General features: G+C 60.5%; 2 protein-coding genes and 1 long non-coding RNA gene across 7 annotated transcripts in view; all 3 read left to right on the top strand.

Moving 5' to 3' along the window:
- The first annotated feature begins 9647 nt into the window (after window positions 1-9647).
- LOC111094706 lies at window positions 9648-10857 on the top strand. The gene is made up of 3 exons (XR_005355096.1): window positions 9648-9867; window positions 10074-10162; window positions 10405-10857. It is a non-coding gene; the product is annotated as an uncharacterized LOC111094706 (long non-coding RNA).
- A 904-nt stretch (window positions 10858-11761) lies between these two features.
- LOC106557758 lies at window positions 11762-17540 on the top strand. Of its 5 annotated transcripts, none has more exons than XR_005355094.1 (6): window positions 11764-12378; window positions 12629-12939; window positions 13631-13785; window positions 14409-14478; window positions 15613-15717; window positions 17345-17539. XR_005355094.1 is itself a non-coding variant. In XM_038529645.1 (5 exons), the coding sequence occupies exons 1-5, from the start codon at window positions 11959-11961 to the stop codon at window positions 17457-17459; spliced, it is 825 nt and encodes a 274-aa protein (XP_038385573.1). In that variant the 5' UTR covers window positions 11762-11958; the 3' UTR covers window positions 17460-17540. The 5 variants fall into 5 exon arrangements, 2 of the variants coding, with proteins under 2 accessions (XP_038385573.1, XP_038385574.1); XR_005355093.1 differs by having other exon boundaries at window positions 15632-15717; window positions 17345-17538; XM_038529645.1 differs by lacking the exon at window positions 14409-14478 and having other exon boundaries at window positions 11762-12116; window positions 15632-15717; window positions 17345-17540.
- A 4048-nt stretch (window positions 17541-21588) lies between these two features.
- Window positions 21589-24427, top strand: part of EPHA8 (EPH receptor A8) — a 35591-nt gene continuing 32752 nt past the window's right edge. The window contains 1 exon segment of the mRNA XM_038531663.1: window positions 21589-21679. Coding sequence (XP_038387591.1) covers window positions 21589-21679 — 91 coding nt within the window.

Here is a 24427-nt window from a genome sequence, read left to right as displayed (position 1 = left end):
AGGGAGCAGCTGGGGCCCATCGTGCTCCCCGGGGCAGGCCTACCTTCCTGTATCTGGCATTCTGACGACTGTTGTCCTGGAAGGTACTTGTTTCAATTAAACACACTTTTTTTTTAAAGCGTACCATAAATTTACATGCGACTTTTGTTTCTCTTGGAACTAACAAGACTTGTGGCAATGTGTCAGCATGTTTATAAGAAGTCCTAGGAAAATTAAGTGCATTGTCACCCATGAGCCGTGTGACGTCGGTCTCTACAGCACCCCCACCCCCACCCAGTGACTGGATTTGACAGCCTCCGGGGGCCTCTCTCCAGCTGCCTGCAATTCCTCCACAGCACTGGAAGCAGAGAAGTCAGGGCTCTGGGCCTGGCACTGCCGTGTGCATGTTCTGCAACTCCCCGAGCCTCGGTTTCCTCATCAGCGATGGTGTCACCCCTGCGGTGTCAAGCACCGAGCCCGGCCCGGGGTTGCCACATGGTGAGCGTGCGGTGAAGGCCCTCCTGGGCTCTGTGCTGCGTGCACAACCCCCAGCTGTACCTCCTGCCCCTCTCGGGGAACACACACTGGAAGAACCGCCGCCTCAAATGGGAGGGGAAGTGTGTCCCTTTGGGCCAAAATGCTGGCACAGGGTGTGGCGAATGGTGCCAAAGAGAGGCTCCCGTGGTGGCTTCTGTCCAGTGCAGCCTTGCCTTCCCTCACTGTAGTGAGGGCTGAGGGGACTGTGCCCACCACCGCATGGCTGGGAGGGGCTGGTGAGGCCAGGTGACAGGAACATCTAGCTTTCCAGAGCTGGGGGGAGGGGCTGCCCAAGGAGGAGAGTGGGACCCGGAGCCAGTGGCTCTGCCCGCCCTGCCGGCCCTGGTCTGAAGCAACCCTAGAGCTCAGGGTAGCCCAAGGCCTGAGTTACTGTCAGCTTCCCTGGGCCTGGCCCTCGACGGGGCAGCTGTTGCAGGAGGAGGCTCACAGGGCAACAGCGAGGAGGGGAGTCCGTGCCTAGTGTTCTCTTCTACCCCAAGTTCGCTGATGCTCTGGCCTTAGCACCGACAGGGAGACTCATGGTGGGAGGCCTGGTGTGTCTGTGCCCTGAGTCTTCCAGGTTAGGCCTACCTGGCAGGATGAACAAGCCAGGAACCCTGAGACTGTGGGGACATCCTCAGCCCTCCACTCAGCAGGCCTATGGAGGTAGGATCCCCTGGATACCGTGAGCTGCTCCCTATTTCCTGGTCAGAAGCTTCCCCCCAAGCCTTCCTGAGGGCTCAGATCCAGGCTGGCAGGGAGAGGGAGAGGTGACAGGGCTCCAAGGTTCCCAATGTGGGGCCACGTGTACCCTAGCCAAGCCCACACACAAGGCCAGACTTACCTTCAAGGCCCATCCCAGACATCTCCCACTCCAGAAAATTGCCTCCAATCACACCAGCCAGAGCATTTTCTGGGCTTCTCTGATACCTTGTGGGATCCACAATATGGAGCATGGGGTAATCTCTGTTGGTTGGGGTTTTTTATTTCCATCTTTTTTTTTTTGGTGGTAAAATATACAAAACAAAAAAAATTTTCCATTTTAGCATTTTTAAGTGTAAAGTTCCATGGCATTGAGTACATTCACACTGTTGTGCAACCGTCACCACCATCCATCTCCAGAACTTGCTCATCATTTCATACTGAAGCTCTTCCCACTAAGCATTTTCATCACCCTGAAAGAAGCCCCAAATCTGTTAGCATCACTCCCATTCCCCCCTCCTTCCAGGCCCTGGAAACCACTCTACGTCCTCTCTCTATGAATTAGTCTGGGTTTCTCACAGAAGTGCAATTATATAGTCTTTGTGTTCATGTCTTAGCCCTCTATAGATCCCTGGGCCTCTGCTGAGTGAGTGAGCGGAGAGGGCACACGAAGTGGCCAAAGAACAAAGATCATGCCCTGCTGAAGGCTTCTGGAGACAGGCATGGCCCCACCACACCCCTCTCACATCCCTGAACCAGAATTCATTCATTCATTCATTCATTCATTCATTCATTCAACAGGTATCAATTGAGCACTTACTAAGGGCTAGACAGCGTTCTGGGTGCTGGAGCCGCCACAGTGAACAGAACAGAATAAAATCCCTGCTCTCATATTTTAGTATGGGAGACAGACAATAAGTAAAGTGCATAGAATGCTGGATAATGCCGAGTGTCCAGGAGAACGTAGGCAATGCTGCAATGTTGTAGTTTTAAGTAGGGTGGCCGGGACAGCCCTCGCTTAGCAAATGACTTCAGCAAAGACCTGATGGCTTGAGGGATTGGCCATGTGAGTGTCCAGGGGAAGGACCTCCCCCACCCCTCACAGAGAGAACAGCCAGTGCAAGGGCCTCAGCATGTGCATGAGTACACATGGCCTGTTTGAGGAATACTGAGGAGGCCGTGTGGCCAGAGCAGAGTGGGCAAGGGAGAGAGTAGTGGGAGAGGAAGCTAGGAAAAAAAAAAAAATCAGGATCCAAAAGATGTAGGACCTTCTAGGTCACGTTAAGGATCCAGCCACTGGTGTGTTTTGGGTGCGGTGTTGAGGCTATGGGTCAAGAATAAATGAGAAGGGGGAATCCTGGGGGATTACTTAAGGGCCATCATAGCAGAATTGCTCAGAATTTTAAAATGAAAATGAGACTGTGACCAAAGTCCGTTTCTGAGTGGCTCATTTGTTAGCCAAGCAAGGGAAGGGATGATGGCTTGGACTAGGGTAGTGGTGAGGAGTGGTCAGATGCTGAAAGTAGAGCCAGTAGAATCTCTCTGATGGACTGGATGTGGGATCCGAGGGGAAGGGAGAAGAGCCAAGGGTGACGCCCAAGAATTTTGGTTGAAAGTTGCCATGTGCTGTGATGGGGAAAGCCACAGAAGGTGAGTCCTAGAAGGAAGACAAGGAGTTGACTTTGGGGCTTGCTAGGTTTGAGATGTCTGTTGAACGCCCAAGTAGAGGGGTAGGGTGGGCAGTTGAAGTGAGAGTCTGCAGTCAGGGGTGTTAGAGATCACTCTCTCCAGCATTCCTATTTTCTTTTCTGAGGCCCACCTGGCATCACCAAAGCTTTCTAGAGACCTGAGCTGCAGCTTGGACTCCGCCTCCTCAGTGTGGGGAAGGATCGGGCATGAGTCTGCTCTTCCTTTGTCCATCCATGCATCCATCTATCCATCCATCCATCATCCATGTGTTCATTCACCACACCCTGCACATCTAACCCCCATCAAACACAATGTCGGGCAACGGGGATACAGGAACAAGTAAGACATGGCCTCCCCTCAAAAGACTCATAGTCTGGTTACAAATTCTCTAACCCCCAGGCCTCCACATGCCTTCTTTGGCTTCAATCTCTCCATCAGTGAAATTAGTCTGGACCAGACAATCTTTAAGAGCCTCACCAGCTGAGCCCTCCCATCACCCCAGTGAGGCCAGCTTGCCCTTGCCCTCCTCTGAGCTGGGCCCCCACAGCTTGGGCAGACCTTCCTGCTCCCAGAACACCATGTGAACAGCAAATGTGCCCTGATGTCAATGTTGCCCTCTTCATGTTCCACCAAGAAGTGATTAGCTGTGGTGAAGCAAGAAAGCACCCAGCAAGGGCGGCTTGCAGTCCACAGGACTCACAAGTGCCTTGGGTTAGGGCTTGCATTCTCGAGGGGGATGATGCTCGGCTGTCAGAGGGTGAAAAGAACCATACTCTTCACGTGTACGGCGCAGACACACGTACGGTACGTACACAGATACACGGTATGTCTGTGGTACTAGAATTTCACGGGGGTGGAGACGAGGGGAGAAAATGTCTTACAAGACTCCGTGGGGAGCAATACTGAAATAAAACGATAAGAGGCACTAGGTTAGGGGAAGGAGGGAAGGGTCAGGGCTTAGAGCACACACTCATTTGACCACAATAATAGAGGGCTCAGTTCTGGTGCTGGGGACAGAGGGGACCAGCTAAGGGACACTGCCCTGAAGCCCACAGTCTAGCAAGGGGCAGACAGGGAAATAGGCAATCATTATACTCAACGACAAGAGCTGTGCCAGGGGCAGCGGGGTGGAGGAGGGGCCGTAGCATCAGGAAGGTTCCAGAGATTAGGCCAGGCAGGATGTCAGCCGGTTGCTAGACAGTGCTGGGGAAGGCCAGTGCATCGGATCCCAGCTCCCTGTCTAGGGGCAGAGAATGCAGATGCGTACGTAGAACGACTCCTTTGGGTAAGTGGGATGCAGACTGGGTTTAGGGGAGACAATATCCTCCTGGCGCATCCTCAGCTCAGAATAACATTGAGCTACTGGAAGTTACTTGGAATCCCCGCATTAGAGCTTCACCCTTCAACTTGAGATACTGATGTTTAATGACATCTAATAGAGTGGGAAGAGTTCTAGACCAGGTGCCAAAACAGGACCTGAGTCCTGGTCCCAGCTGTGCCCCTGGTGTGCCGAGTGTGCTTGGACAGACCGCCTCCCTTCAGTGTCAGCTTCCCTGTCCCTCAAATGGGACAGAAGCACCATCCCTTCCCCTGCCTACTTCACAGGGGTGCTAGACAGAGGGAGGCTCACGGAAGCCCTCGTCATGGCTGCTAGATAGGGGAGCTCACACACACCCAAACGAGAAGATTCCTCCCCATTTTACAGGTCAGGGACTGAGGCAGGAAATTAGTCATTTGCCCAAGACCACAAAGGGAGTAAGTGGGGGAGCCGGGGTGTGAACCCACCGGCTGAAAGCAGGCACGGATCGGGTGAGAAGACGCAGGGGTGGGTTTAGGGAGGCAGATGCACGGGCCCAACCAGGTCCTCTGTGCTCTGCTTCCCCGAGGGTGGCCCGGGCTGTCCATCCCAGAGCCACGGTCTCTCGTTGTCCTGGGGCCGTTTCCAAGTACGGGGGCTGCCGGGCTGCAGAGGAGATGGGAGGGAGGCAGCCAGAGGCCCTGGGGACCCCAAGCCAGTAAAGGAAAGGCCTAAGGGGCCCTAAAGCTGTCTTCACCGACCTTACAACTGTCAGAGGGATCTGACTTGGTGGTCCCCCGGCTCCAGCCGCCACAGCGCCCAAGATGAAGTCCTGGCAGCTTAGCCCAGCAGGGCCCCCCGAGATCTGACCCCTGCCGGCCTCCCCTCTCTGCCAGCCTCCCAGCCTCCTCATCGCTCACCACGCCCTCATACTTCGCTGCCCGGGTTACCAACGTGCCAGTAGCCCCTGCGCCAGCTCTGCGCCAGCCCCACGGCCGGGCGGAGGCCGAAGCAGCACCCAGCGCCCCCCGGCCCCCTGGGCCCAGGCCGGAACCCCCAGCCGCCGGCCTCTGGGCTGCGGCTGCACCTTCTCCCTTCCCCGGTCCTGGGACTTGCCGCTGTCGCCGCGGAGGCCTGGCCAGAGGGGCCTCAGTGGCTGGACTGTCCCCCGAGGGGCCCCACCGGGAGCCAGCGCAGCCTCGTTGGTGCGCCCGTCCCCAGAGTACAGGTGAGGAAACGGGGTCTTGGGGAAGTAAAGGGACTTGGCCGAGGTGGCACAGCTGCGGGCGGGCGGAGCTGGCCTGAGCCCCGGAGGTGCCGTGTCAGGGCCTCCGCTGTGCGGGCAGAGCCTGCCAGGGGTGCAGTGGAGGGGCCGGGGCCCCGGGGCTGTGAGGTCGGCGGCCCTTGGAGCCTCTCCAACCGCAGGATCCGCAGGCGGCATCAGCACCAAGCGCGGCTCGGGTGCCTCCTCCGCCCAGGGCCCTGCCTCCCGCCACCCGGGGCCGCCTTCCGCCCCCCTTCCGTTTCCCGAGCGCACTCAGCACGACCTCAGCTTCCACAAGGGACCCCCTGGGGGCCGGCACCCAGGCCCTGATCGCTGGGCCAAGGCGCCCCGCCAGCCTATATCTGCCCATCCTCGGCGCTGGGCAGCTCAGCCTGCAGCCTCACCAGGCCTCGAGGTAGTAGTGGGGCGCGCTTCGCAGATGAAGAATGGGGACCCCAGGGAGGTTAAGTGACTGACTCAGGGTAAGTGGCAGAGCCACGGCCGGGTCCGCGTGGCCCCCAAGCCTGCCCTCGTAGACGCTAGGCCACAAAGGAGGAGGCTGGCACCCAGAGAGGCTCAGGGACCGGCCCGGGTCACCCAGCCAGCTCTGCTCTCCACACAGCCCCCTGCGGGTCCCCTGGGGGTCCTCGTCCAGCAACAGCAGGTCGTGTTTTCAGGGCTCTCCTTTGCCCTTTTTTAACCACCTAAGCACCGCAGCCTTGAGAAGCGCCCACAGTTCCAGCCTCGCCTTCCCCCTTTGTCGATGAGCTCGCTCCTCGGGTGGTGGCAGGGGTGCCACTGGTTCTCCGGCCTCCGTCGTGGGACGACCCTAGGTGGGACCGGCGCCAGCCCCACTGGGAGCCCTTCCCAGCTCCTCACCCTCCCTGCAGCTGTCGGGAGCTCGGCCTTCTCCCTCCCTGCGGCCCAGCTGGTGGCCCGCTCAGGCCAGAGGAGCCCACGCTGGTCTCCCCAGCGCTGCACCCGATGGCTACGTATGAATCTTCCAGGTGTCCCTGGAGCAAGTCCCTTTGCTTCTGGGAGGGGCTTTCGGGGGTCGCTTCAGTCTCCCCTCCGTCACTCCCGAGCAAAGTGGGATGTTTGGAGTCTCAGCTGTCTAGATGTCCTAGAACAGCGCAGACCCATAGAAAGATAACTTGAGCCACATGGAATTTTAAATTTTCTTTTTTTTTTTTTAATTTTAAATTTTCTATTAGCCGCATTGAAAGAGTAAAGAGGAACAAGTGAGATTAATGTGATATATTTTATTTAACCAATGCATCCAAATTCTTTTCATTTTAACACGTAATTAACATTAAAAAGCTCATGAGCTTTTTTTGCATTTTTTCCATACAGAGTCATTTCATTTCAGGCTCCCCTACATTTCAAGCGCTCGATAGCCAGGCGTGATCAGGGGCTGCTAGCACAGCGGTACTGGTGGTGCTGCGCTGGAACTCTCATCTTGCCCTGCCCGCCAGCCTCCACTCCCACACACCCACGAGGGCTGTGGTCCCGTCGGGGGCTGTGGGCTGCCTCTCCCTCCCAGTCCCTCCCCACCCAGCAGAGGGCCCTTCTGGACCACAGTCACAGGGGCTCTGAGGCGGGAGACCTGCGTGGCCTTGGAGGTAGGAGCTGCCCGTAAGGCTAGCCTCCCTGCCTCCTGGCCTCCTCACCTTCCTGCTCAGCTTGGAAGGAGAAGACAGGGGAGATGGGCACTGCCTTCCTCCTCCCCCAGGAAGAGCGACTTCGTGGGGGGGACCGACCTCAGAACCCAGGGTCCGTATGTTTGGATGCGTGTCCCTTCAGCTGAGGTTCACCGGAGCCAGGGCTGGACTGAACCTTGTGTGTGAATGACCTCCCCTCACCCTCCCGAGGCCCCCCTGGGATGTGAGCTATTCTCTCCGAGCTTCTGCAGAGGAGGAAGCTGCATGTAGCCCAGAGAGATGGAGTGACCTTTCCTTTGCTCCCAGGGCCCTCTTTCCTCCTGTGTCTCCCTTTCCTCTCTCCTTCCCAGTGCTGGGGGGTGGGGGTGCAACTGTGGGTGCATGTGTGTGTGTGCACACGTGTGGGGCAGGCTCTGTGGAAATGAGCCGCATCCTGCACACTGCCCTGGGATTGGGCCCCAAAGGTTGCAGAGCCCAGGCTGGGGTGGAAGGCGGTGCTGAGCAGCCTGGGTGGGGGAGCCCCAGGGCTGCGCCCCTCACCCCTAGAACAGCACCAGCTAAGGTGGGAGGGGCAGCGGCGGGAAGGGAGGGGCTGGGTGACCTGACGCTCCTCTCCTGCCACCTGATGCTCCCACCCTGTCTGTCTAGTTCCCCCGGGACCCTAGCCCTGCCCGTAGGCCTGGTACTGAGCTCACTTAGCAAATGCAGCATCTTTCCCGGGGTCTCCTCACCCCCCTCCCATCCTCCCTTCCCTCTCCCGCCTCCCCTCTGCTGTCTTCTGTGTCCCCATGTCCACCCCTGTGCTCGGGCTTCACTGTCCGTGGGGTCTCTCTGGCTCCCTCCCTCCGTCTGGATTGTGGCCGTGGGTCTGTCTCTCCCTCTACCCCTCCTCTCGCCTTTTCCCCTCTGGGTTTTATCTCCCTGCCTCCTGCCTCCGTGGTTCTCGTGGTTCTGGGAGGTTCTTGGAGGCTCTCCTCCCTGCACGGCCCCCCCCAACCTCACCCCTGTTCAGACGCCCCTCCCTCCCCTCCAGCCTCCTGCTTCTCTCAGGATCCCTGATCCCCGTGTCTGCTCTCCGTGTCCCCTCCCTCGCCCGCCCTCTCGCTGTCACTCTCGTGTGCCTCTCCCCCTGAGCTTCGGTGGGGCCCCAGCTCCTCTCAGCCCCGTCTCTCCTCCTTGGAAGGCAGGCGGCTGCGGCAGCCAGCAGAGGCCCCTCTGGATGACAGCCGAGCCGGAGCATCCCTCGGAGCTGTCACCGAGGAAATCACACACCAGCACCTGAAATTCAAATTAGAGTTTTGCTGAAGCTGCTAAAACTCATCAAATACTATCTTTGAAGTCCCCTAGCAAGCTGGTCATTGCTCTTTAAAGAGTCCCTGTTGGAAATGAGATGGTGGCCAGGGGGTTTGGACAGGGCCACCATGCCAGGGTCTGGGCTGGGCTCCCCACACGCGGCCTCTGGTGGTCACCCTCTGGGGGCTCCCTCGGAGCATGCTCACTGGCTCAGCCTGCAGCCTCACCAGGCCAAGAGCCTCTGCCCACAGGCCCCCCACCCCTCCCGGGACACCACCGAACCGAGGGCTTCTGGAAACCAGGGGCTGAGGGTCAGGAAGGAGCCCTGGGCAGAGAGCCCCAGGCCCTGGGGAGAGGGCTGAGTGTGGGCTCTCCAGACACTGCTTTGGGGTCCTTGGCTCTCGGCTGCTCCCTGGCTGGTGACCCGCGGCCAGTGAGCACGCTCTAGGCCTCCTCGAGTTTGACGCTGAGTGTGATGAGGACAAAGGGAGCTCTTACGTGAGTGGCACCTGGATGCCGTCGCCACTCCGCGAAGGATCGCCGTTACTGTGACGATGCCAGCAGCCCGAAGGGGCATTGGCGACGGTCGCGACGGCACCGCAATGCATCAGGCATTGTTCCAAGCTGTGTCTATGAAAGCTCATTTCAACCTCAAAACCGCCCGTGGGGAAGCTACTAGGATCCCCATTTTACAGATGAGGAAAGGGGGACCAAGAGGTTAAGTAGCTCCCTCGTGCCCCCGGCCTACTGACTGCCCACCCCTGTCCCCCCGCCCATCCTCCCCTCCTGGGACTCTTCCAATGTGTCCACCCTCAGGGGCTCCACGTCTGTCTCGAGCCAACTGCCTGCACGTGAACTTCCCCTGGCGACCCTCTGCCTGTCCTCCGGTCCTGCCGTCCGGATCATAGGCCCATCACTGTTCCCTCCACCAGCCTGGAGTCTTGGACCTTCCAGCAGGCGCGCCCCCTTCCCCGCTGTGACCTGTCCCCCCCCACCCCCACCTGCCACCAGCCTGACTTTTCAGACCGAAGATAATCCCTCGCAGTTTGGTCTTATTACAAGCCACCACCAGGTAAGGACGGGCAGTTTTCTGCTCAGGAACTTGAAAATGAAAAGTCCTTGGCACCCCGCTTCGTGTATCTGAGACAGGCAACCCCTGGGAAGGTGGAAAGTCCCTGAGTCATTTGGAAGATGGGGCCCTGAGGCCCTCGTGAGTGAGAGAGAGGGTCCCTCCCCACCCCAGGGAGGAAACAGCACCCGGAGGGAGCAGCCGACTCTTGTGCACCGGCCTATGCCTGACACTGAAGAACCATCCCCAGCCGAGCCCGCCTGCAGCCCTGAGCTCTCCACACAGGCAGCCACGGAAAGCATCTTGGCCCCAGAACACGCCGCAGGTGGCAGGCCCTCGGGTGCCTGCAGAGCCGGGTGGGCACCACGGTCACGAGGTAGGAACCAGTGGGAGCCACAGGACTGCACACCGGAATCTGCAACCCTGAGCTGCTCTTGGGTCGTTCATTCGTTCGGCAAGTCCATGTGGATGCCCACGTGTGCCGGGCCAGCCTTGGGGGGCCCCCTGACACCCCCAGGTGCTTGGAGAGGGCAGATGTGGCCCAGCAAGGACAGGTCACTGTGATAAGTTCTGTGATGGCAGATGTTCAGAAGGTTGGGCAGCATGAAGACACACCTCAGCCAGATGTGGGGAACCAGAGGAGGCCTTCTGGAGACCTGGGGACCGGAGGTGTGAGTAAACCGGGCAAAGGGACAGGGCAAGGGAAGAGGAGTGTACCAGCCAACGGAGCACAGTAGCCGGGGCGGGGAGCAGGGCCCTGCAGGTTCAGAGTAATTGTTGCTCTGAGTGGGGAAGTGGGGGTGGTGAGACCCTCACCTGGAGAGGAAAGCAAGAGCCAGGACACAGAACTCTCTTGGTGGGGAGCTGACCCAGGAGAGACTCCCCAAGGCTTCCTGAAAATTCACTCTTACAGGATTCGGCGGCTACATCTAGACTAACCAACCCTCCCTGAGTCTATTCCGCGTGCCTTTGCTAAGTGCCGCGTGAAGGTGAAGGAAAATGCTGGTCTGCGGAGGAAGCTCCCCTCGTGGGGCCTCCTCAGCCCCTGGTGCCCTGCAGGGTGGGGGCGCCCCCAGGCCAGGCCAGGCTGCGGGAACCCCGGGCTCCGATGCTCCGACAGTCAGGGCAGGACAGGGACTTTCCCTAATGCCAAACAGGGGGAGGCCTTGGTCATACAGGGGGCCAAGGTCGCGCAGGAGCGTGTGGCAAGGCCAGAACTCAGCGCCCAGACTCCCCAGCCCGGGCTTTCGAGTCACCCGCGTGGGCCTCAGACAAAGCGCCAGGTTCTCAGGAATCCTCCGGATGGGTGATGCGACCGTCTCCCGTCCGAGCCCAGGTCCTGCGCTGCGCTGTGGGGCGGGAGGACGCGTGGATATTGCCCATCACAGCCTCGGGGGAGGGTGCAGGGGACCGGGGAGCCTATGCACACACGGGGTGAAAGGGGAGGCGGCCATGAGGGCCCCAGGCTCCCCATCTTAGGCCAAGGGGACTTCCGGTCCTGTCCCACCCTTCTGTGGTGCTCACCGAGCCTGTGTGTGCACGCACGCGTGTGTACGCTCCCGAGTGCACGCGTGGACACAGCCTGCACGTGTGCTGAGCAGGAGCTGCTGACAAGTGCCCCAGGTGTATTCCAGGGGCCGTTAAAGCTCCGTGTTTAATGGCTGGAGCCACAGTGGTCACGGCTGTCATCGGGGATTTCACGGGCTCGTTTACATCTTTAGCTTCTTCCTTCTGAGACGACTTCATCATCCCCAGCCGCCCCCCCCACCCCGCAGCCCCTGGCAGCGGTGGGGAGAGGAGGTGGGGCCAGAGCGCCAAGCTCCACGTGGGGTTCACAGCTCTGGTGGAAGGACCGGCTGATGAGCAAGCCCAAGCCCAGACGGGCCGGGGACAGGGCTTCAGGCAGGGTCCAGGGTCCGAGATGCTTCTCCTCCCCCTCCAGCCGCCCCTGGGGGCCAGGGGGCCAGCGAGTGGAGCGGGGTGGGGCCGAGAGCCTAGTCTGAAGCTTGGGGATGGGATTGCACACGGGAGGCAAGATCTGGGAGCCCGGAGGTCACTCCTGAGCGGGGTCAGGAACTCCAGGATCTGCTGGGAGGCTGCAGAAAGGGGCCGGGGGAGCTCAGAGGGGAGAGGCTGTGGACTCCCAGCTACACCGGGAGCCTCTGTCCCCCCTGCACGTGCCCACCCCGTCCAACCCCTACCTTCCATGGAAAGCTGCTCAGAGGCCCAGGGCACTCCCGGGGCGGGGGGGGGGGGGGGCTGCTGGTCCCTGCCAAAGACTGGCTGAACAGGGCTGACCTCCAGCCAGAACCAGGGAACAGCCAGCCCCAGATGCTGAGATACCAGGGGTGGCATATGGCACTGAGTGTGGACAGTCGGGATCCTGGACTTCTTGGCTCACATCAGCCACTTACCTGCTAGTGCCTTTGAGCAATCGCTCCCCCCCCCCTTTATAAAGTGGGCACACATGAGGCACCCCAGCTTGCTGGGTGGGATAGCCACACAGGCCTCTCCCACGCTCTGGTCGGAGCCAGGATGGAGCGAAGCGATGTGGGCACTTAGCACACACCCCACAGGCGTGAGTGTACCACAGCCAGCTGTCAGGACGAGGAGGATGACGAAGGGGTAAGTCCAGGGACCCGGGGGGCCCTAACCCAGACTGCAGGGCTTCTGTTCAAGGAGGAGGTGAGTCCAAGCTGCGGGAGGAGTAGAGGTTAGGCCCCCTGGGGAGGCAGGAGGGCGCAGCAGGGTGCCAGGAGGAAGGAGGAGCAGGTGCAGGGGCCTGGAGCCGTGGAGAGGAGTCTGAGATGGAGCCTCTGGGAGGAGCAGAAGCCAGACTGCGAAGGGCTCCCCTGCAGGCCAAGGAGCTCAGCCTTCTCCTGGGGCGGTGAGCAGGGCCCCGGGGCTGTGGATGGGAGCGGGTTTGGAGGGGGGGCACCTGGAGGCAGGGAGGCCATGGCCAGGAGAAGGGGGGGACAGAAGCAGGGGACGGTCCCAAGCTGGGTGATTCCGGGGTGGGGGGGCTCTCAGGAGGAGGCATCAGAGAGTCGGAGGCCCTGCCCAGAGGCCAGAGCTGGATGGCCGCCTCCAGCCAGGGGGGCCAGGCTGTCCCCACCTCATCAGCACTCCCTCCACAGCCCGGGCCTGTCACCAGGAGCCCCGGGAAGCATCCCCTTGGAGAGGCGCCTGATGGACCTGTCACCACAGTGCCATCCCGCCCGGCCGGCCCCTCACACTCGCGGGGTAATCTGCTTTCACTGGGAACATTGTCCTTCAGCCTCCCCAGCTCGGCTCAGAGCAGGGAGGGCGGGGCGCGCAGGGCTGAGAAGCTGCTTTCTTCACCGAACAAATGACCTTGGGCCAGGAGCCGGAACAGCCTGGCGAGAATTCAAACAGCCTGGGCCCGGCAGCCCTGGGCTCGCAGCCCCTCTTCCACAGGCATCCCAGAGTAAGTCTGCTTGGGGACAATTCCAAATCAAACTAGACCCTTGGGAGCTCCTTGTAGGTGACCCCAAACCACCGAAGGTCTCTAGCTTCCAAGTCACACTCTATCTCCTTCCCAAGAAACCTGCCCCCCTCCCCCCGGGGGGTTGTCTGGCGGAGGGGGACAAAGCCAGAGTTGAGGGTCCCACGCTCTTGGGCGCACATCGCAGTCTGGCTGCTTCCTGGCCGGGTGACCTTGGACAGCTTGTTCTCCTCTGCACCTTCTGGAAGCCCTAATGTAAGAGGCGTGATACCCCTGAAGCCTTGGAGTGGGGTTACTGGAGAGGGGAACTGCAAAGCCTCAGCCCACCATGGGCACCCCACAAACGATGACCCCTTCCAGCTGACTATTTCCTCCCGCCTTGCTGGGGAGCGGGACAGGGACTCCCCCACCCCGCCTCACCCCTAGGCTGACGTGTGAACAAACCTAGCCCTGCCCTTTCTCCTTGTCCCAGCTGCTCCGAGGGGAGAGGGTCTCGTGTGGAGCACTGGGCGAGGAGCCGGGATATTGGGTTCTGGTCCCATGTTTGTTGCTGGCTGTGTGAACTTGGGCAAGTCAGCTGCCCTCTCTGGACCTGTGGCTCCCCCCCTCCTCCTCCCCACGTGCACACCATCACCATGCTGTTTAGCTTTCGTTCCTCTCGACCCTTCCTTAGCATCTTGGGGTTCCTACACATGGCCAGGCCAGGAAATGACCATAGGGCTGGAGGCTCCTGGAGAGCAGTCGACGTGCCGTCCGCACCCAGTGCCCCCCTCCAAGCCCCCACACTGCCCAGCCTCAGAAAACATGGATGGAAGGACTGGGATGCAGGTGGGACTGGGGTCCTTTGCTCCTAGGACAGAGGAGCCCGTGGGCCCGGAAGGCGGGGGACAGGTGGTGGGCCCACAGGGGGCCCTGGGGTGGCTGGGTTCGCAGCACCAGCTCGGCCACTGGGCTGCTCGGTGACCGAGATGGCCTCACGGAGGGCCAGGGTTTCCCCCGGGGGCTGCGGTGACCAGTGATGGTGATAGTGGTGGCGGCTGGAAAGGCGGCCACGGCCTCTGCATGGTCGTGACCCCGGCGCTGGCTCCTGTCATCAGACCTTCCCAGGCAGCCTGGAGCCGCTGCCCCTCCCAGCGCACCCTCCGCCTCAGCAGCTTTAATGAAAATCAGGCAGAGATCTTTAGAGCTGCTTAGCATTTCAATACTTTCAATAATGGGGATCACCAAGTCAGCCTCCTAAAACTATTCCCCTGCTAGGGAGAGGTGCCATCCCCGCCCACCCGCCCGCAGCCCCCACACTCCCACCCACGCAGCCCCGGCCTCCCCACCCACAAGGCACTGTCACCCAGGCTCTCTCCCTCTCACACTGTGTCCTCCCTCCCTCTCTCCTCTCTCTCTCTCTCTCTCTCTCTCTCTCTCTCTCTCTCTCCCGCAAATACCCGCAAACACAGAGAGCTGTTCCCATCTGTCAGAATGCTGATGTGGGCTCGTCTCCTCCCGACAAGGCAGAATGATGATAAGGTTATTTTTTAATATCAGGGATATTAATACTTCTCTTTCTGATAATGAGCCATGGCCTGCTCCCTCCTGCTCCCTGGGGGAGGTCCTTGGGTTGGGCTGGGGGAGGCAGGGGGTGCGTGGGGGCAAGGCTGAGATGCAGGAGGGCCTACTGCGCGCCACGAACCCTTTCAATCTTCACAATATGAGGGCAGGTGGCGGTGTCCCTGTTGGACAGGTCTGGGCCTGAGGCTCGGAGAGGGGAAGCCAGTTCCCGAAGCCACAGGGCAAGCGGCAAGGGTCAGGCTGGCGGGGCGGGGGGGGGGGGGGGGGGGGGGGGGTCCCAGCCAGGTGTGACTCCAGAGTCCGAGCCCTTTGCTGCCTCCCAACACATTTAGAGGCTTTTTCCCACCTGCTGCCAGGAGCCCCAATATCCTGGGACCCCATAGGGAGGGGCCCTGCTCCAGCCCATGGTCAGGCTGAGAGCTCAGGCCCAGTGTGGCCCTGGTCCCAGGCCTGGCCCGACGATCCAGCCTTCCAGCAGGGTGTGAGGCCCTCCGACCCCATACTTAGCAGAACCTCCCTGCCCCGTCCCCTGTGGGTGCCCGGCGGTGGTCTCTCCTGGGGGCCATGAGCTCCTCTACCTTCCCCCAGAAGCCTGAGGAGCTTAGGGAGGGTCAGCACACCCACCGGGTACCCCACAGATCAGTAGCGAAGTGGCATCTGCTCTCTCCCTCCCTGCGCGACCAGCCCCACGTTCTGCACTTTCCCTTCTGAGCACCCACCCCTCTCCCCCCTTCCAATGCCTCACGACTAAGCAAGTGGGCTCTGGAAGCACAGATCTGAGTTCAAATCCCCAGCCTGCCACTCAGTGGCTGTGCTTCTTGGGCAAATATGTCACCTCCCCCACCCCCCATTATTCTCGTTTTAAAGTATAGATAATAATAGAATTTACATCAAAGGGCTGTCGTTAAGATTAACAGGCGTAGTGAATACTGTGCCTTTGGAGACCTTCCCCCAGGCTGAGCAGCGCCCCAGAGAGGTAGTGAGATTTGCCTAAAGTCACATGGGCTGTTAGTAGCCGAGAGAATCTAGCACCAGCTCCAGGCCTGGGCCAGGCCTCCAAAGGGAGCCAGGGACAAGGCAAAATCCTTACAGAGGGCGGCTCATGTGGCAGATGCTGAAGGCTTGGTGTCCAGCAAGAGCAGAGGCAGTCCCTGTTCTCACAGGACAGTGGCTCGAATCAAGGAACCACACGTGCAGGTAAGATTCCAAACTGAGCCAAGGGTGCTGATGGAGATGGGCAAGGGTCTGTGAGAGCACCGACCCGGGCATGGGTCCCTGAGGATGAACAGGGGGTACAGAAGTAGGAGAATGTTCCAGAAGAGGGACCGGAGGACAAAGTGTGTGTGAGAGGGTGCAGTACCTTCAAGAAAGCAGAAAGGGAATTGCTGGTGCCTGGACTGGACTGGGCCTTGCAGGTATGATAAGGACTTGGGTCTTTATCCAGAGAGAAGAGTGGAAGGCTCTAGAAGGCTCTATTCAGGGGAGGAGAAGGTGTGGGGCAATGGCTGACCATGATCTTTGGCAGTGAATGGCCTTCTGGCTGGGGTATGGTGCAAGGCTGAAGGGACCCAGGGAGTGCACCCGGAGGCCAGTCACCCTGGTGAGAGGTGATGGGGGCTCAGACTGGGCTGGTGGCCATGGCGAGGAGCAGAACCCATCCCAGATGGGTTCAAGGTAGGTTTTGGTGGTAAAATCAAAGGATTTGGGATGTCCTGGATACTCGGCTGATGGAGGAGACAAAGTTCAGTGTCCTAACTTGCACAGCTGGGTAGACGGTAATGCTGGCCGACCCCAGGCACAGGGCAAAGAGCCGGGGTTGTGGGTCGGGGGGTGGGGGGTGGGGGACAGTGGAGGTGGTAAGAGTTGAGGAGGAATGGAGAGAGAAAGCAGTGAAGTCTACAGAATACACAATTCCTTCAAGAAGTTTCCTGGGAGTGGGGAGGAGAGAGGGGGACAGCATAGGCCAGGGGAGTGAGGAACAAAGGGAGGGTGTGGTTTGGTTTTCAGGGCAGAAAAGCCTCGTGCACCAGCCTGGTCCCCGGAGGCCTACCCCAGTGTGGTCCTCTTTCTACCCGGTTCCGCGGCCGCGGGTGCTCCAAACTGTGGAAGTGATTGATTATATGTAAACAGGAGGAAGCAATTAGTCTGTGCATGCCCAGCCATTAATAAGCCTCTTAGGTATTTATAACAACACCTCATTTACCCTCCAGCCTGAGAACAAATATCCTGAGAACAGCCAGAGGTACCGGAGGAAGACCCCCGGGCAGCCCCGTCCCGACACTAAGCCACTAAGCGGGCTTCACTAACAGGGAGGTCCCTCGCTTAGAGCCCACGGAGTCTTACTCTGCATACAATTCTAATAGCTTGCGTGGTTTTTCGGTCCACATTAGAAGCAGGAGGCAGCTGGGGACTGTCGCAGGCAGGAGCCCAGCAGCAGCGGGGAGCCAGGGAAGACAGGGTCACCCTAGGAAAGCAGAGAAGCCCGGGGTCCCGTGGCCCCCAAGGCCAGCTGGTCCGCCACCGGTGCTCCTGCAGTCGCCTCTGTCCGACGCTGTCCCACCACCAGTGGCTTCAATGAACTCATCTTGAAGTCCTTTTCCACATCAATATTCAATGATTCTTTGTTCACCGTGATGATTCTGAGCCGCCGAGCAAGGGCTAAATTACATTCAGTATTTTCTGCTTCAAGAGGACTTTTTTTTTTTTTCAGTGAAATATTTTAAATTGTAAATTTTATTTTAAGTTTTCCTACAGTTTCTGAAATATTCCCTTACGTGGAAAGGGATTTTGTAATTGCCTATTTAATTATCTGCTTCCCCGGTAGGCTGAGGCTCCGTGAGAACGAGGACCGCGTCCGTGTGGTCCACCACCTTCATCCCAGCACCTGGCCCGGTGCCCCGGGACGGGCTCGATACGGCCTTCTTGAATTAGTGAATTGATCAGTAAATTAATATTGCGTACCAGGCAACACTCACTCAACAAATATATTATTACGTTCAATTTGGCCTCTGTTCTTGCTACTTTTTTTAATACAGCTACCAGGAAAAAAAAAGTGAATTACGAATGTGGCGCACGCTCCATCTCCGTCTGACAGGTTTGTCTTAGCCATTCCTGCCCTGGCTCCAGAGGCAAAGTACAAAGTGTAAACACATTCCCCCTGCTGCCGTGCTGCTCCGGGTAAATCTTTCCTGTGTAAACCTGAGCTACTTCCTCACTCCTGTTGTGGGGGGGCGGGGGGCTGCCTCCCCTCCAGCCTGCGAGCACGTCCTGGGCACGGTCCTATCTCCAGTGGAGTGCCAGCGCCACGTTCCCTTCGTGCCCGTTACAACTCGGGAAAACAGGTGGAATGGGCGAGTTACAGATGGGAATGCTGAGGCCCTAAGTGAGGCCGCATGCTAGGAATCTGGTTCTTCCCAAGACTTCAGGCGGCTCCATCCTCCAGCCAGGGGAGGAGGCCAGGTTTCTATGCAAGGATGAGGCATGTGCCCCCTCCAGTCCCCTCGCAGAATAAAGGCAGTGGAGGATGAGAAGGGGCTGTGGGTCGGGGTTGGGGGCGGTGGGGGGTGAGGGGTAGGGAGGGGGCTTCTTCACAGGAGTCTGTGTGAGACAGCCTGGTGCGACAAGACATCCAAGGCAGGGGTTAGGGTGGGAGTTAACCACTAATCGCTGCCCCCACTCGGAGCACTCACACCCGCCCACCTCCTGCTAGAGCATCTCCTCTACGTGTCCCTGGGCGGGGGGGGGGGGGCCCTGTGCAGTTCTTCCCTTGGGGTGTAGGACAGCCTCACCCTCTAAAATACAGTAGTAGCGCCCCCCCCCCATCCCAGATCTCTTGACAGGTCCCCAAGCATGTTTGCACCGGTGAACTCACGCGAGCCCCACAGCAACCCTCTGAGTTGGTCACATCCTCATTATCCTCACCTAGTCTGGGAAACTGAGGCTCAGAAAGGCGAAGTGAGAAGAAATAGTCCTGGGAGGGTATCTCTCACAGGAAATGGGGAACGTCATGGAGCTTGTGTCATGCTCCCTGCACCTCCCCTTCCCACTCCTGGACGACAATGATGACTACAGAAGTGTCTCGGGTTGGGGACGGGGCTGTGAAGTAGGGGCAGGAGTCAGGGGCCGCCCTGCATGGCCACGTCCAGTTCTGCCCATTTCACCCCACCTCCCTGTTCTGTTGGAGCGGGGTCCCAAGGGGCCCGGGTGCTGGTGGGAGAGGGTGAGCATGGGCAGATTCACACCCCCCGAGAGCTGCGTTGAGCCCACCTGGCAGGCCTGCCTGGCACACCTGCACAGGGTTCCAGAAAGCAAGCCACCCTGCAGCCCAGAAACGGCCCTCGGCGATGGTGGCCTCAAGTCCTTGGCCAGCGGGGGGTGGACCCTTGGACGGCTGCTCGTCCATTCATTCAGTCATTCAACGATCAATCGTTCTCGTAGCACCCAGCCAGGACCCTCCGTAGGAGCCCAGTCGGGGAGGGGAGACCAGCATCCCAGATCCCGCCCAGCTTCCTGTTCCATTCATCCGTCCTCACGAATCTCGCTCTCCTTGCCTTTGAAATGAGGGAAAGCAGGGGTTGGGTGAGAGAAGGGATGCGGAGTCTAGCCTGGGAGACTGGAAGATGCGGGTGGCGGTGACAGGGATGGGGGGGGCAGCTTTGTCCCCTGCCCCCAGCCGGGCCCCTCTGCAGCTGCCTGCCCGACCACTCGGAGAGGAGGGGCGTCACTCTCTTCCCAAAGGCTCTGCTGAGACACCCATTTCTCTAGGAGAAGCTCTAACAGCTCCTTCCTTCCCATTAGTGAGGGAGCAAGCTGCTCCTTTGAAACAGAGAACAGCCCGAGGGATAGGGGTGGGAGGGAGGGACCCGGGGACAGGGTTCCCCTGGGCTGGGCCACCGTGGGGGTCTCGGAGGGTGAGGAGATGCTCGCATGCAAGCTGCTCCTACCCCCACGGAACTCTGGCAAGGCAGTTCTACTCTAATCCTGCTAAAGAGGATTTGGAATATGGGGCAGACCCCTGACAGAGAACCGCCCCTCGTGCTTACGGAGGAGATGGGCAAGGATCCCCCAGCGCCAGGGCCTGCGAAATGGGCAAAACCCAGGCTCGGCTGGCTCCACCTCGACCTGGAAGTGCAGAGCCCCAGCCACCACCACCACCCCCCGCCCCTGGCAAAGCTTCCCGCCCATCAACAAATATTTCTGGGCGCCCTGGCTGGGGTAGGAGATGCCCAGCAGTGCTGGTGACTGCATCCTGCCCTCGGGGTGCAGTTTTCTATCCTGCCTTGCTCGCTGCCCCAGTGCCCCAGAATCGAGCTGCCAGCCACAACTCTTCCGCCTCAGGAGCCCTGCAAGAAGGTCTAGAGTCCCGGGAGCAGCGGCTGCTCTACCCACAGGCTTGCCCACACTGCGCTGTTGTTAAAATGTCTGCATCAGCTGCCAACTTTAAATATTAGGAGATAGCACGTAAAATTCCAGCTATAAAACCTCTCTGGAAATCACAGGAAATCAGGCCCCCATTCCCACAGCAATGTGGGCTGGAGCTGGAAAGCCCCCCCCCGCCCCCCCCCCAGTGGGTTTAATCAGGATGCCTGCCTGTCTCATGTGGGCACTGGGGTTTGCCCCTCAGAGTCTAGTCCAACCTGCTCCCTCTAAGCCCCACCCCCTGCACAGGATCCCTGAACAGCCTTTAGCTGGTGTCTGCTTGAATGCTTCTGGTAACAGGGGGCTTACTACATCTTTGAGGCAGTTGGTCTGAGCAGTTGGTGCTAGGAAAGGGCTCCTAACTTGAGCTACCTTCCTCCTTTCTGTAAAAAGATGCACAGGAAAGAAGTGGGTTTTAGAGTCCAGTGGATCTGGATCTGAGCTCGTCTCTAGCACTTAACTGTGTGATCTAAACGAGTGATGGTCTCTCTTTCTCCGCTCCAGTGTCCTTAGCTGCACCTCCCCTGCAGGACTGTGTGGGGCTTAAAGCAGAGCAGGTTTATAAGGCTCCTGAAGCGGAGTCTGGCACGCCCTCCCCCAAACGGCCTCGATCATTCTCTGTTCGCTCTAGCCACGGTCCAACCAATTCTCCCGAGTGAGCTCAGGGGCCGGGAGTGCTGTGGGAGAGAGCTGAGCAGCCGTGTGCGCCAACTAGGTCTGAGGCACAGTCTAGACTCGTCCCAGCGGGTACCCAGCCCTGAGGGCCAGCCCCCAGGAGCTGCAGGTGTCTTACCTGCCTCCAGGACAGGTTGGTCCTCCAGGTGCTCAGGAGCCTTGAGGGTGGTAGGCAGGGCCCCAGCAGGGAGCCCCCAGGTCCCTGCCCTCTGCACACAGCCCGCAGCCTTCTCAGGACAGCGGTGGGATCCCAACTCCTGGGAATGGACCGGGAGGTGGGGGAAGTCAGGGGAGGGGAAGGTGGGGAATGACAGTCCCCATCCTCGGGGGCAGCTGCCACTACCGGGCACCTGGCAGTGTGCCTGTGCTGGGCCCTCACCTGAGTCCTTGAGCCGGGTTCTCACAACAGCCCTAGGACGCAGACTGTCATCCCTGCTTTTACAGATCTGGAAGTTGAGGCTCAGAGAGGCTAAGAGCCGTGCCCAAGGCCACACAGCCAGGGGTCCTGGGGTCTGCGCTGCGCCCCCCTAAACTCGGGGTGTCTGGTGCCGGGTCACTGGGGCGCGGGAGTGGGGGGAGAGTTATTCCCCCCGCGAAGTGCTTCCCGGGGACTGGCGAGGGGCCGCCGCGGGGCCCTGGGGCGCGGGGGGCGCGCGGGGGGCGCGGGGGGCGCGGGGGCGTCGGTGCGGGCGGGCGGCTCGGCGCGTCCCGGTCCCGGTCCCCGTCCCCGTCCCCATCCCGGTCCCCGTCCCCATCCCGGTCCCCGGCCCCCGCCCCCGCCCCCGCCCCCGCCCGCCTCCGCGCTGATTGGCTCGGCGCCGTGACGGGCCGGCCCCCTCCCGGGGCGGGGGCGGGGGCGGCGGCGGGCGCGGGTGCCCGCGTGTGCGCGGTGTGCGGTGTGCGCCCGGGTGTGCGCCGGCCGCCGGCTGCGGAGAGCGGGGAGCGCGCGGGCTGCGGCGAGCTGGAGGCCGGGCCATGGCCCCCGCCCGGGGCCGCCTGCCCCCCGCGCTCTGGGTCGTCACGGCCGCGGCGGCCGCCACCTGCGTGTCCGCGGCGCGCGGCGAAGGTGAGCGGGGGCGGGGGCGGGGCGGGGCGGGGGCGGCGCAACTTCCTTCCCTGCACCCTGGGCGGGTGGGGGGGGGCCGGGTGCACCGCGGGGGGAGCCGGGTCGAGGGACGGCGCGGGGAGGCGGGGCGGGGACCCCAGGGCTTGGGGTCGAGGGACAGAGGCCCCCCGGGGCCCCAGGGGAGACGACCGAGGGACTCGCAGCTGGGGACCCCGAGCCGAGGGCTGGGCACCTGGGACGAGGGAACGAGGGAACGGGATGGGGACGGAAGGCGGAAGGCGGGAGAAGAGGTGTAGAGGAGAGAGGGGACAGAGCAGGGCACAGGGCCAGGGGACGCGGCGGGGACAGAGAACGAGGGACACGGGGCTGCAAGATGAGGTTCAGAAGGTTGAAGAAGAAGAGGGCAGGGGTGGCCTGGAGAGGGGACCAGGAACTGAGGCAGGAGGAGCGGAGGGCAGGACCGGGTTGCGCCTGCGAACGAGGCGAAGGAGGCAGGAGAGAGGGGCAGGGAGTAGGAGTCTTAGGTGGGAGGGCCCGCGTGCTGGGGCGGCAGGGCTGGCGGGGAGGGGCAGCGCTGGTGGCCCAGGGTGGCCCTGGGTGGAGGGGACGGTGAGGAGCCGGCGGGGCTGCAGACGGACTGAGGCTGGCAAGGCCCCGGAGAGCAGGTCTTGTCCAGGGCACGTCCGGGGCAATCCAGTCATTGGGGGGACCCCAGGTGAGCGGGGTGGGAGCAGGAGTGGGGGCCCAGCAGTCAGGACAAAAAGGGTCTGGGAAGTGACCTCCTGGCAGTGGGAGGGGACAAGGAAAGCCAGGAAGAGGCACCCATCGGGTTCCCCATCACCTAGGGCCTCACATCTGCACAGCTGCACACACACACACACGCGCGCACACACGCACACATGCGCACACGCACGCAATTAGCCCCACTGAAGTCCAGGTCCAGCCCGGGATGCTGCCCCGGATTCTGTTCTGCACCCCACCTCCCGTCCCCCAGGACCTCCTCTGCTCCTGCAGCTCTGCCCGGAGGAGGCCCCGCGGGGTACTCGGTGCAGGATCCAGGGCTGGTGTCCCAGGTCCAGAGCTGTGTGTGTGGCAGCACGAACTTCTTCCACATGCGAGGGAGCTCCGGAGCCAGTGTTCCTCACTGACACTCAGACATACCCGAGATCCACCCCCTCACGCACCAACAGCTCAGAGATACAGGCATCCCCGAAAGCACACATGCACACACGGACTCACGTCAGGATTTACACACATAGACCCGGGCCTGTGGAGGCTCACATGCGTGGACAGCCTCCGACGTCACCCACAGTCAGATGCACAGAAATGCAGCTGGTGCACACGTGCATACACACATGTACAGATGCACACATGTGAAAAATATGCACATCCGTGGGCAGATACCACATATCTAAGGAGACCTTCGAACTTGCGTTCGTGCCCCTAGAAATGCATGTGCACGTAATAAATGCACACGTAGATGAACTCATAGTCTCCGGTGGAAAGGGGACCTTGCGGGGAGAGGGACTGTAGCAGGGCAGCCGAGAGGTGAGATGACGGGCAGGCACAGCAGGGCCAACTGGGGTGGCTAGTGAGCAGGTGCAGGTTCCTGGGCCACCAGAAGAGAATTGAGGTGGGGGCCCAGTGAGTAGGGAAGAGGGCGGGATTGGGGCACAGGGGTCTGGGGGCTCTCAGAGCCCTGGCCTGAGAAGATGGTTTTCCCAGGTTTGGGTTGGGGGAGGGGGCCAGTTTCTTGCCAGCAGGATGCTGGGGGGTCCACACCGAGGCTCTGGGCTTCAGACGGTACCCCTCAACTCCTCGCTTCAGTTATCTTCTCCAGGAAGGAGGCAGCACCTTCCAGAATTGCAGCCAGGCACACCCCAGGGCCCCCACTGGGGAGGTGACTTTGAGCAGACTCACCTGCAGAAGACAGGCCATTGGCTCGAGGGAGAGGACACATCCAGGGGAGGGACAGCAGTTGGGGAAGAGGCAAGGTCCACAGAAAGAGGCAGGCAGGGAAGGCTTTGTCCAGGGCCGAGGGAGGCATTGTGCGAGGGCCAGTCCTCGCCTGTCCAGAGTCCCCACAGCGGGGCGGGGGTTAGCCACGCAGGTTGGGCAGCCTGGGGCATAGGTTCCACATAGGACCACCCTCCCTCCCGAAGGACAGGATTCCCTCCCGGGTCATTCCTGGGCTGGTGCAGTGCCAAGACCTGCAAGGGAGACCATTGGCACCCAGGGAGGGGTATCTGCTCCCAGCTGGGCTCCTACAAAAGCGGCGGTGCCCCAGCCCGGCCAAGTGCCCCTGTGCCAGGTCCGTCACAGGGCAGGACGGGGCCCCCATGCCCCAGCAGGCTCATGGCCCCTTATCACTCTCTGGTGTGGATTATCCACCACTTTGGGGTGATCGCCCAGGCGTTCACATCCTGGCTGACATCCCCTGGCCACCCGAATTCTCCAGCCTCACCATCATGCACTGCGTCCTCGGGGAATGTAAATCAATTTAAGTATTAGTCTCAGCGAAATGGAATGGGGGAAGGTGACGGTGCTGGAGAAAAAAAGAAATCGCATAATGCTTTCCACAGTGGAACAGGAAAGGCTTAGGAATTATCTGTGCTTCTCAGAGCAGGAGAGGGACCCGTTTGATCTCCTAGAACGGCCCGGGCGGGTAGGCCCAAGAGGGATGCCTACAGACATCTTGCAGATGAGGAAACAGCACAGAAGGGTGAAGTGATTCTCTTCCTGGAGAGG

This window comes from Canis lupus, chromosome 2 (genome assembly GCF_011100685.1).
Source record: "Canis lupus familiaris isolate Mischka breed German Shepherd chromosome 2, alternate assembly UU_Cfam_GSD_1.0, whole genome shotgun sequence".
NCBI classification, from domain to species: domain Eukaryota; kingdom Metazoa; phylum Chordata; class Mammalia; order Carnivora; family Canidae; genus Canis; species Canis lupus.
Note: the sequence above shows the minus strand (reverse complement) of the source record. Positions and strands in the feature narration are given on the sequence as shown.

What these genes read in the sequence shown, in the direction of transcription:
- LOC106557758 (XM_038529645.1), top strand. Translation starts at nt 11,959, where the DNA reads ATGAGGCACCCCAGCTTGCTGGGTGGGATAGCCACACAGGCCTCTCCC. An exon ending in TCTTCCACAGGCATCCCAGA is followed by an intron (nt 12,940 to 13,630) that starts GTAAGTCTGCTT and finishes ACCCTTCCTTAG; the next exon opens with CATCTTGGGGTTCCTACACA. An exon ending in TCAAGGAACCACACGTGCAG is followed by an intron (nt 15,718 to 17,344) that starts GTAAGATTCCAA and finishes CTTCCCCGGTAG; the next exon opens with GCTGAGGCTCCGTGAGAACG.